The sequence below is a fragment of the Miniopterus natalensis genome, chromosome 4 (genome assembly GCF_054644295.1).
Source record: "Miniopterus natalensis isolate mMinNat1 chromosome 4, mMinNat1.hap1, whole genome shotgun sequence".
Classification (NCBI taxonomy): Eukaryota; Metazoa; Chordata; class Mammalia; order Chiroptera; family Miniopteridae; genus Miniopterus; species Miniopterus natalensis.
This window is the reverse complement of record NC_142084.1, coordinates 44105181-44117827: the sequence shown is the minus strand read 5'-3', so window position 1 is coordinate 44117827 and position 12647 is coordinate 44105181. Positions and strand designations below refer to the sequence as shown.

At 38.8% G+C, this 12647-nt stretch overlaps 1 protein-coding gene across 4 annotated transcripts in view; it reads left to right on the top strand.

The window, feature by feature from the left end:
• Positions 1 to 7039, top strand: part of FBXW7 (F-box and WD repeat domain containing 7) — a 154260-nt gene extending 147221 nt beyond the window's left edge. For all 4 annotated transcript variants that reach the window (XM_016197793.2, XM_016197789.2, XM_016197792.2 and 1 more), the window contains 4 exons: positions 957 to 1138; positions 3100 to 3325; positions 4878 to 5088; positions 6196 to 7039. In XM_016197793.2, coding sequence (XP_016053279.1) covers positions 957 to 1138; positions 3100 to 3325; positions 4878 to 5088; positions 6196 to 6464 — 888 coding nt within the window. In that variant the 3' untranslated portion in view covers positions 6465 to 7039. The remainder of the gene's footprint in view (positions 1 to 956; positions 1139 to 3099; positions 3326 to 4877; positions 5089 to 6195) is intronic.
• Positions 7040 to 12647: the final 5608 nt, after the last annotated feature.

Below are 12647 nucleotides of genomic sequence, written 5' to 3'. Positions count from 1 at the left end.
TGTCTATGTGATGTACCTATTAAGATTTTACAGATGTGCTTTATCTTTTTCTTGTCTTAATTTTCCCCACTTTTTTAACCATCTAAATTATATTTTATTCCTTTTTAATCTTTTTCAAAAATATGAGTGAAGGATATTTGTTTTTCCTTGTAAAGTGCTTTGTTGATAACCTACTTACAGTTTAGAAGTTAAATAAATCATGTCAATTTAGACTTATCTCAAACTCTGTGAGGTGGAAGTTAGAGAGACTAGGTATTTAAATAGGAGTTTGAAGCAAAAAGCGGCCAAGCAATCGGTTTCACTGCATATAGTATTATACCTTAATGGTCCAATGGAGGATATTTTCATCAATTAACCACCTAAAAAAAAATGGAAGAAAGCATGAGGGCAAAAATCTGTCTTATAAAATGTTGATTCTTGGGCAAGAATCTTCTAAATATTCCAAGTTAGATGTTAGAATTTTTAAAAGCAGCTTTATCTTTCCATAGTTTAATGTTAGTTTTGGATTGACTTCAGGGCTGTAATGTCTGTCTTTACTTGTCTAGAAGTACCTTACCTGGCTCCTAACTACTGCCTTGTGGCAGATTGAGATGAAATGTGGTATGTAGCCACACCCAGCGCTGTCGGCCTTCTTTCATTGAATCCACTCCCATGGGCGAAACCAAGTTGCAATTTTAGTAGTATTTCATCAGAGAGGCCAGACTGGAGCTTTCATACTTTAATGATAAATTTTAGTTCTTCAGCTGTGTGCATGTATATAACATGTGATGCTATTGAATAAGCTAAACAATGAATAGCTATGGGGTCACATTACAGTGATGTGAGAAATTACTTTCTGATATGCCAGATAATCAAATTGAGTAACTATGACTTTACTCCAAATTTTAATGAGCTACTGAAATGTTATTTAAATCATTTTTTCTGCCCAAAAGTAATCATCTTGAGTGTTTTTCCAGTGTCTGAGGACATTAGTGGGACACACAGGTGGAGTGTGGTCATCGCAGATGAGAGACAACATCATTATCAGTGGATCTACAGATCGGACGCTCAAAGTGTGGAATGCAGAGACTGGAGAATGTATACACACCTTATATGGGCATACTTCCACGGTCCGCTGTATGCACCTCCATGAAAAAAGGTGAGGGCAGAGCCCAGCCTGGTTGGGAATTCTTGTCTGTCACTTGTGAGACAAGTTGGGGTCTTCTGTGTAGAGTTCAATTTGTGTAATACTTAAACAGTGTCTAATAAAGAGATAGCGATAATGTGCTCTTAAATTAGTCTTTAATTATTAGATTTTGGATGTTTCTGTACTGGGAAAGCAGTAGTGTATTAGCTTACAGTTGGGGGGGGTTATCTTTAAATTTTCTTTCTCGTTTATTAGTGTTGTTGGCTTTCTCCTTGAAACTCTCTACTCCCTAAATTCAAACAACATCTTACTTTATATCTCTACATCTTTGATGACTCATCATCTTCCAATAATTTTTTTTTTTGCTATTCATATTTCTGCTAGTGGACACATTCAGTTATTCAGGCTTCAAGTCTCCAACTCTTTTAAATTATGTACTCATCCTACCCCACTCTGTCATATTCCCTATATCTAGGTGAAAGCTGAGGCCTGTGTTTCTTAATTTATTCTCTCATTGCCTGTCACCTGAACTATTGACACAGCTTTCATACCTGGTCTTCTCACCTTTTACACAGCTCTCCTCTAATAATGACAGTATCACTGCCTTTGGGAGCCTTCTCTTGTCTACCAATTTAAGGACAAAATTCTCAGTCCCAGTTTTTAGAATGGTTTCAGACAAACCAGACTGCTTGGTTTTTTCCCTCAGTGCCTTTACTGTTGGTTTTATCTCATCCTACAAAGCCCTCCTATTTAAAGTCCTTTATATCTCCCATTGGCATGTCTTCATGGTACACCCATTAAACAAATGTGGTTTCTACTTCATCTTTCTGAAATGGTCTTTGTGAAGGGTCCTCATAGTGACTCCACTCCAATCTTTACCTTTAACTCTGCCCATAGCATCTTCTTTATTAAGAACCAGTACATTAAGCGGATTTCACACTAGATTGGTAATATGTCAAGAAAAAGTACCTTTTCAATTTTAATTTGAATCTCCTTTGAACAGTGTGCTCTACTATTAAAAGTTGGGGGATTGGTATCAAGAGACCTTGCATTTCAGTTTCTATTAGTTCTGACTTAAATCTCTCAGTGCTTCCATTTTCTACTCTTCCAAATGTGGAAACTATGGCTTTTCTTTATCTCTGAGGAATGACATAAAGATACCTGCATGTTCAGCTCTCCTTTGTAATCCAGAGATGAATGCAGTATTTGTATCATTCTGGTCTTCAGAAGAGTGTAACTTCAATAATGTTGGGCCAGATTTTGAAGGAATTTCTCTTGCCTCAATGTATGTGTCTTCTGAAATCTGTGTATCATAATGCCCTATAGCCTGTTGAATGTTTATATTTATAAATATTTGAGACATGTCTAAAACTGGTTAATTTTACCAGAATATATGGGGTAAAGCATGTATCTCTAGCTGTTTAAATTCCAAATTCTTATTTGTTTTGTTGAGTAACCTTTATTGAATTCTTCCCTAACCACAAAGGGAATATGTATGTTTTCATCATCAGAATTTGGGGAAATGGCAGAAAGAATAAAGAAGAAAATTTTATTTTTTTCAAAATACTGCCACCCACAGATTTCCCAGTAACATTTTATATGTGCACATTAGCATTTTATTTCTAAATTTAAGATCTTACTGTATATATTTAGAATGGGCTGCTTTTGCTGCCCATTTGTAAATATAGTACAGTAGTTTTCAGACCGTTCCACACAACCCCAAGCAGCTACTCGACCTCTCACAGGTGGGGAACTAAATAGGCCAATTCTAGGCTTCTCAGCGTCCCATCCCAATGAGAGTAACTCACCTTTTGTATGATTAAATATCAGGGTTTTACATAAGCGTTCTTTAAAACAGGTGTTCCTTCCTACTTAAGAAAAAAAAGGTTTAATTATCACTGACTTTATATATCATGCTTTCTTATGTTATTAAAAATTGTAATACTTTTTTTTTTCTGTTTTCCTCCCTACAGAGTTGTTAGCGGTTCTCGAGATGCCACTCTTAGGGTTTGGGATATTGAGACAGGCCAGTGTTTACATGTATTGATGGGTCACGTAGCAGCAGTTCGCTGTGTTCAATATGATGGCAGGAGGGTTGTTAGTGGAGCATATGATTTTATGGTGAAGGTGTGGGATCCAGAGACTGAGACCTGTCTACACACGTTGCAGGGGCATACTAATAGAGTCTATTCATTACAGGTAAGAGATCCTATCTTTCCTACCCTTTAGATGCTCTACTGGTGAATCACAAGATAGTTTTACTCAGATAACGACTGTCAAATTGTTGATCCAATGCAGTCTAAAAAAAGATGAATCAGATTACCTGTTGTTTACATATACTTTAAAATTAGCATGAAGGAAGCATAAATTTTGAAATTATTTATATGATTTGTTTTGGTTTTTCTGTGATCCATTTTCCCTCCAAAATACAAATATTTATCTTGGAACCCTAAGTTTTGCAATATTAATTAACAGGTAGATAGTCTCATAGGAGAATAACCCGGGTTTTAATAAACTCCTTAGCAGAGGATTAATTTGGCCAAAAGCTGCCCCTTTGCCTTGATAGCTGGAAGTTGATGGACCATGTAATTGTGATTCCATCCCCATTCAGCAAGAAAACGGAGCCCTTCTGCATAAAGCTGCTCGACTCTCTCAGGGCTGATCCCTAATCATAAAGAAAGAAATTTGACTAACCTAATTTTTTGTTTACATTTGAATCTGATGTACTTGGGTAGAGTGCCATATTTTGAGATAAATAAATTAATAGCAAGTTTAGAAAATGGGTCTCATTTTATTTGCTGAAAGACAGCATTTCCATTCAAAAATATTTCCAATTACTTATATAGGTTCATTTACCAGTTATTGCCCATTAGTGATCAGCAAATTAGAACATAGTCTCAGTGCTGACAGATCTGTTCTTGGGGTATTTGTTTCTTAATTGATGGAATACTAACTATGCCACAAAAATATTGACACCTAATAAAGATGTTTGTTAACTTAGAAAAGGTTATGAATTTGGAGGAGAGGGGATTGGCTGTAACTGTTTTTATGTTTTGTGATATGCTCAGAACCTTAATGAATATAATATTCTTATTTAACCATTAGATTTAGAAAAGAGATAGCAAGATCTCTTGCTATCTGGGAATTAATAGATACTGACTTTTGGTATAACTGGGAAGCAGGAACAGAGGTGCTGTATGGCTTGCTTTGTTATCAAAACACCAGCTTTTCTAATTCAGGATATAACTATCTATTGGCACATTTCCTAATTAGCATTTAGGTTATTGTAAATGCAATTTTTATTTTACATACAATTTTTAGTGGAACTAACTTTTAAACATCATGAAAGTTATCTCTAGCCCTTTCCATGCGTGAGGTGTTGACGAGCACACCCTTTATTACAACCTGTATTGGGAGTTTCAACTTCCTTTTGGGAGGTAAAACTCAAATGGCAGTCCTTATTACATTGTCCATAGAATGTAGCTACTATGTGTGGCCAGATGACCTGAAAATAATGTGTTCATTTTAATTGTTTTGTTTTCTTTTTAATTGTTTCTGCATCTTTCAGATAGAAGTTTCTGAGAACATGCACTGTAGAGTTGCTTATTACATGCAGTTTATCCTAGTACCTCATTTTGTTCCTGGAGTTCCTGTTCTCCATGCCCTACTCCCCTCCCCCATTAAGATTAAGGTCAATAAATAATATCAAGAATATCCACATGTCTAGTCTAATAAACTTTGTCTTTTGTAGTTTGATGGCATCCATGTGGTGAGTGGATCTCTTGATACATCCATCCGAGTTTGGGATGTGGAGACAGGGAATTGCATTCACACGTTAACAGGACACCAGTCGTTAACAAGTGGAATGGAACTCAAAGACAACATTCTCGTCTCTGGGAATGCAGACTCTACAGTTAAAATCTGGGATATCAAAACGGGACAGTGTTTACAAACATTGCAAGGTAAGAGTTGGTTACCCCCCCCTTTACTTGTGTTTGTTAAAAATTAGGTTGTTAGTCAAAAGAGAAATATGGAGCTTTTGTGTTATGAAAAGAATTAACATCATACAAAATGAAAATGTTTATTTTGGATAAGTTAATGAGAATTTCCACTTTGACTTAACAAAATTAGGCTGTTTTTGAGAAAGTATGCTAAATTGTGTTTTTAATATAAAATGTAAATTGTGTTTTTGATATAAAACTATTTAATCACTGTTTGCATGGACAGTCAACTCTATCTGACCTTAAAGAGCATTGTGAAGAAAGATCTTGGCTATATCACAGAAGCAACATGCTAATTTTATTAATTGAGTGATCATTTCATTTAGAATTTGTAGTCCAATTTTAAATTAAAGAGCTGTCTTGCTGGGGGGAAAAAGGTTCTCTAATCTGATAGAAAATTGCTTTGGCTCAACTTAGACCCTTGACCATCTGCTTAACCAGGATAGGAGGGAATGATAGTGCCCACTCCCACTGCAGAAAGAAAACTGTGACAGCCACCATTATTAAATGAGGCACAACAGTGTTATCTTAAGTCATGATTAACTTCTTTTTATTGGTCACAGCCCTTAGAAAGTGTTTTGTGTGTGTGTGTGTTTTGTTTTTTTTAGTGAGGCCGTCTGGTGGGCCATATTACAGCTTTTTACTCATTGATTTTGTATCTTTCTTGGAGTTTTAGAATAGTGTCCATTCAGCCTTTGCCCTTGACTGGTCAATTCAGAGCAGTAGGGCAGATCTCTTATGCCCATTTGTCCATCAGCAGAACCCCTGAAGCTGGGCCATCTACATCAGCACTGAGAAAAGCTCTCATTTCTATAGCCAGCAAACATGTGTGCTGGTAGCTAACCAAACTTCTTGGAAACGGAAAGTTAACGTTTCAGTTACAAACACCTACCAGATTTTCTTACATCCCTGCTGATCCTAAAATACTCAGAACACAGTTTCTAAATACGCAGCATTTTAAATATTTTGTGTATTGTATGTTCTAATGTAGAAGTCTACAAATTACAAGGTAACTAACTCATAGCCGTGATTTCTAACCAGTAATTAAATCCCTTTGGTTTTGCCTAGGTCCCAACAAGCATCAGAGTGCTGTGACCTGTTTACAGTTCAACAAGAACTTTGTAATTACCAGCTCAGATGACGGAACTGTCAAACTATGGGACTTGAAAACGGGTGAATTTATTCGAAACCTAGTCACATTGGAGAGTGGGGGGAGTGGGGGAGTTGTGTGGCGGATCAGAGCCTCGAACACAAAGCTGGTGTGTGCGGTCGGGAGTCGGAATGGGACTGAGGAAACCAAGCTGCTGGTGCTGGACTTTGATGTGGACATGAAGTGAAGAGCAGAAAAGATGAATTTGTCCAAATGTGTAGACGATATACTCCCTGCCCTTCCCCCTGCAAAAAGAGAAAAAAAAGAAAAAAAAAGAAAAAGAAAAAAAACCCCTTGTTCTCAGTGGTGCAGGATGTTGGCTTGGGGCAACAGAATGACAAGACCTACAGACTAAGAGGGAAAGAGGAAGAGATGACAAACCGTAACTGACAAGAGGCGTCCGCGGTCTCATCACGTAAAGGCTTCACTTCTGACTGAGGGCAGCTTTGCAAAGCGAGACTTTCTAAATCAAACCAGGTGCAATTATTTACTTTATTTTCTTCTCCAGCGGTCATCGGGCAGTGTCAATGCCGAACCATCGTCTCAGATTCTGCGAGTCCGTTCTCTCAGCACTGAGACCTAGGACGGAGCTGCAGTAGCATCGGAATCAGTATGGTTGACTTTCTAATCAGAGAGCATCTGCAACAAAAGTCATTTTTCTGGAGTGGAAAAGCTAAAAAGATATATTACTGTGAATTGTTTTTGTACAGTTATCATGAAAAGCTTTTTTTTTTCTTTTTTCTTTTTCTTTTTTTTTTTTTTTTTTTTTGCCAACCATTGCCAATGTCAATCAATCACAGTATTAGCCTCTGTTAATCTATTTACTGTCGCTTCCACATACACTCTTCAGTGCATATGTTGCTCAAAGGTGGCAAGTTGTCCTGGGTTCTGTGAGTCCCGAGAGATGGATTTAATTCTTGATGCTGGTGCTAGAAGTAGGTCTTCAAATATGGGATTGTTGTCCCACCCCTGTACTGTACTCCCAGTGGCCAAACTTATTTATGCTGCTAAATGAAAGAAAGAAAAAGCAAAATATTTTTTTTTATTTTTTTTCTGCTGTGACGTTTTAGTCCCAGACTGAATTCCAAATTTGCTCTAGTTTGGTTACAGAAAAAAAGACTTTTTGCCACTGAAACTTGAACCATCTGTGCCTCTAAGAGGCTGAGAATGGGAGAGTTTCAGATAATAAAGAGTGAAGTTTGCCTGCAAGTAAAGAATTGAGAGTGTGTGCAAAGCTTATTTTCTTTTATCTGGGCAAAAATTAAAACACATTCCTTGGAACAGAGCTGTTGCTGCCTGTTCTGTGGAGAAACTTTTCTTTTTGAGGGCTGTGGTGAATGGATGAACGTACATAGTAAAACTGACAAAATATTTTAAAAATATATAAAACACAAAAGTAAAATAAAGTTGCTGGTCAGTCTTAGTGTTTTACAGTATTTGGGAAAACAACTGTTACAGTTTTATTGCTCTGAGTAACTGACAAAGCAGAAACGATTCAGTTTTTGTAGTAAAGGCGTCACTTGCAAACAAATGAAATGAATGAAAAAGTCAGATGGTTTGCCTCATTCTCCAAGAGCCACAACTCAAGCTGAACTGTGAAAGTGGTTTAACACTGTATCCTAGGCGATCTTTTTTTTTCCTCCTGTTTATTTTTTTTTTTTTGTTTTATTTATAGTCTGATTTAAAACAATCAGATTCAAGTTGGTTAATTTTAGTTATGTAACAACCTGACATGATGGAGGAAAACAACCTTTAAAGGGATTGTGTCTATGGTTTGATTCACTTAGAAATTTTATTTTCTTATAACTTAAGTGCAATAAAATGTGTTTTTTCATGTTAGTATGCCTGTTTCTTCCACTGAGGTCATAATACTTCCTTATAAATATTTAGGGCTGTCTGTAATACTTAAAAGAGCAAAGTCTTGGTTTCTGTGCCTTCTTAGTAGGACTTGGAAATCAGTACTTCCCGGCCTATGTTATACAGCTCAAGTCAGAATAATGTGCTGTGAGTGCAGGTTTTCTTTCTCTCCTTACCCTCTGAGGGATACTCCACTGGGCGTGTCTCTGTTATATTGGGGTGTGTAAATATGAGACCCGAGTCCCCCAAAGAGGGACAAAAGTTAACTTTTGTCACTGTTATAACTGGAATTCCTATAAAAAGTTCATTTAAAAAGTTTGACCACCTCTTGCATACTTACCAGGAACTTTCTGTGCGTGATCCGTGGGGCTCCCCCCACCCCCATGAAGCAGGTACAGTAAGTCCCACTTAACGTCAATCATTCTGCAACTTGAAACGAAATGGCATGCAACGAAACCACTTTTACCGCAGGTTAATTGGTATAAACAAGAGTTAAGTTCCTATGGCATCTCATCAGTGTTAAAACGAACCAGCATTGAACAAAGCAGTGCTATTCAAGGACCCGCTGGACTTTGTCTTCATCCTACAGGTGAGGGCACAACTGCGGCTCAGGCTGCTTCAGTGATTTGTTGGAAGTCAGGTAACTAGCAGAGCGCCGGAGCTTCAGGAAGAAAGAAATCTAGAATTTTGACCAACCAAAGCAGGGTTTTGGAAAAAATGAGTCATTTTTGTGGTACTTTCAGGCTCTTCCCCCATGATTTTATGTAGTACATCTAATATAAATGAAAAAAATGAAGTCAGTTAATCAAATTATGCAGACTCTCAAATAGCAGGTTCTCTCTTCCCCATACATGCATATATATGAATTTATGTGTGTGTATATAAATGTAAAATCTCCAGTAATCTCAGCTATCTAAGTCATAGATGAAAATCTAAAAAATGCACACTACTTAATGAATTCATTTCTCACAGAGTATGAGTTCGTTACTCATAGGGCCTCATTTTCCCAAAACTACTAAATCAGAACATCTAGGAGTGCGACCCAAGTCTCTGCATTTAGACTAGCTCACCGGGTGAGTTACGGGCACAGCTTCGAGAACCACTGCCTTAGATACCATCCCAGTACCTGTGGTTATTTGGTTTACTAGTCCACAGCGCACTACAAGCGCTAGAATGCCAGGCAGGAGTGACAAGTTACAGGAAAAGACCCGAAAACCACATGATCACAAGGCAAAAATCCTATCAGGCGTGAAGTGCAAGAGCAAGCAGCCCTGCCCACTTTAGGGAAAGCACTGACTACTCCTGAATGGTCAAGAAAAAATTGTAATTCTGTTCGGTAGTCTTGAAACGACTTGATGTTTCATAATACAAATGTGGTTAGCTGTGATGTAATTGAAGAGAAGCATCATCTCCATTATAAAATACAATGAGCTCACAGGCTTTGCAGACAAATATTCAAATCCCAGTTCTTCTAATACAACTTTCTAATTATGGGACCTCCATCAGATTTTTCGATCTCACGTCGCTTCATCTAGAATGTAGAGGACCCCGTTCTAAGGTTACATAGGGATGAAATGAAGTGTTACAAAGCATATAGCACACGGATGGTACTTAGAGTTCAAAAAATGGTAACTGCTCTTAGAACTTCAGGGAAATTGACCCAGATAATGGTAACTTCTGTATTCAGGAATGTATTAAAAATAGCTTTTCTATATGTAGCAATTTACATTTTTTTAGAGTGGAGTCACATGTCTCATTTGACTCTTACAGAAACCTTGTGAGATAGACTGGTATGCAGCACCTAACGGCGATTTTGTATATACTGAAGTGTTCATTTTTATTCATAAGTGAGTAGCCTTTATTATTGTTTCCAAAAGGGAAAATGTTAACCTTATTCTAAAGAAATTATTGTCATTATAGTAAGAGAGGTCATTAAGGGAACCCTGCTTTATGGCCTCCTAATGAAGATATTCACCACCTTCTATACCTGAATTTTTAAATCTTCATATTGGAATACAAGCTGTCCCCACATTTAGATGTCACCAGTTCCCAAGATCAGACATTGCCTGAAACTAAAGCTAAAACTGGGTCACAAAGGTAACCCATAAAAGCCCATAGCAAGTGCTTAGTGAATACTTGTTGAATAGAGCAAAGGATGATGTCTCTCTATATCTCTCTGTCTCTCTCATTGGAAGTGTTTATGACACTTTGAAACTCTCTTACCGAGATTCAATAACTGCAGCTATTTCATTAATTTGCAACAGCAACTGCATACCAAATGGTTAATGTTTCAACCTACCTATTGGTTTAATTTCAAAAAGTAATTGACAGTTATTTGTATTAATTGTTTTTAAGCAGTTTTCTTTATGCCTTTTGAGCTAGTCTGTTATAAAGTCGTCTTTCTATTTCTCAGAATTGATAAGAGTCTGCAAACAACAAAAAAAGACCTCTGTGCTTTGCCCTGAGGAGAACCGAGATCAAGGGCAGCCTCCCCGCCACCCAGCGGTGCCTTGCTTTCGCACGCTTCTCCCTGGCGCACTCGCTGCACGTGGTGGAACAAAGGGACGGGGGGTGGGGGGGGGAGAAAAGATACTCCAAGGAGCCTGCTCTGCTCCTGGGCCTCCATCCCGCACCTCCTTCCAGTCTGCGCTGGAACCAGAAACAGGCAGCTAGGCACCGCAGGAGCAGATTCACGATACGTTTTTCTAATTCCTCCCCTCAGACACGTCTCCATTCCTTTTCCGTGTTAGTCATCCCCACCCCCCAAGTCAGGATGTAACCTATACTCCATCGGATTCTTCAGCCAGTCATGTGCCATGCCTACTGCATTTTGAAGGTAGAGTGTGTGTGTGTGTGTGTGCGCGCGTGTGCACACGCAGATACAAGAATGTATTGGAACCTGGGAATAAACCTCTTGTTCTCAGTGAACCGTAACATCATTTCCCTTAAACTTTTCTCTTTTTCATCCATGAAAAAAGGAATGGATCATAGAAAGGGAAGGTGTTGCTGGCCAAGGAGACATCCTAAGTCTTCTCCATGGGTAGATCAGTGGCCTGTGTGTCTGAAGATGATGATGATGATTGTGTGTGTGTGTGTGCGCGCGCATGCATGTTCACACAATGCTCTTGGAGTCCTGCATGTGGTAATCTGAAAGTGATTCTGGCATTTTCTACTGTCCAGGAGAGAGATTTTAAGTTAGATCCACAGTGGCTGTGCCCAGGTCCCTTTTAGTGAGAGAGCTGAGTCACCGATTTGAATTACAGACAAACTGAGCATGGCGTTGTTCATTAGCCTATGTGTCCCCTTTGCCGCTCTATTCGTACTAATACTAGTGATGCCCAAATGAGGGAGGTTCTTGCCAACTTCGTCCCTCTGCCACCTTCTCTTTGTAGGTGGAGGAGACCAAAAATATCAAAAGGTAATGTCAAAGGTCCTTCAAGGAAATGAAAAGCACCGAAAGCTGAAAGGACTCAGGATGCACCTTTCCCCAAAGCGTAGAGTATAAATAAAGTCCAGATCCAGTCCCTAAGAAAACTCGTTGCTGAGACGAAAGGCTGGCGGCTTCCCAATTTGCAATTGGGTATAAAAATAGCAGAGCTTCTATTTCGGATGATCCGATTCTCCTCGAGATTTTTAAGGACAAGGAACCCCCGAGTGGACGTTTTGATGTTTCATTCTTTCCTTCTGAAAATCTGTCGCGGCAACACCTGCGAAGGCTGTTTATCTTTGGGTTTTGTGTCGCTCCGGCCGTCACGCTCTGCAAAAGACAAATTATGTTGAAATCACTCTTGCAAATCAGAGGTTCAAATGTAATAGGCCACAAAAATATATTGCTAGTATACCCTTTTATAAGGAGGTTCGTAGATGATAAAAGAGACATCAAACCACTACTCTCAGCAAAAGGAAGGTTGTTTGTGAGGCCTTTAAACGTATGTTGATGAAGCCCGGGAAGACTGTTTGCCACGCCCGACGCCTCACTGCAACCAGCAAGGCCATGCAGCCCCGGCCCGGGAGCCTTCCGGTGAGGACGCTGCTGTCCAGCCCTGCAGGGCGAGTGCGAGCAGCTCCCACAAACCCAGCAAGGATATAAGAAGGTATAGAGATGAAACATAAAACCGCCTGCAACTCTGGGTAAGGGTTTGGGGGACCTGCAGCTTATAAAGGACCCTATTTAAAAAGGCTAGGCCCAAACCCGAACAATTAACAATGATAAAGATTTTAGCAATTACTGAAGCCTTGGGTGCGGATCCCTTTTTTCCTGAGGTCATATAGGCAAATGAGCAGGTTTTTGCATTCTTACCGTTATCAGGAGAGGAAGGGCCATGCAGAAGTTATATTGGTACATAGTACATACTCGATAAATGTTAGCAACCATTATTATTAATAATAATGAGAAATGCAGCTGTGTTCCAATTCCACCTCAGCCACTTGTGTGACTCTGGGACATTTTTAAATCTTTCTGAACCTCCTTCCTCATCTGTAAGGAGAAGGTAATTGTTGTGGTTGTTAGATG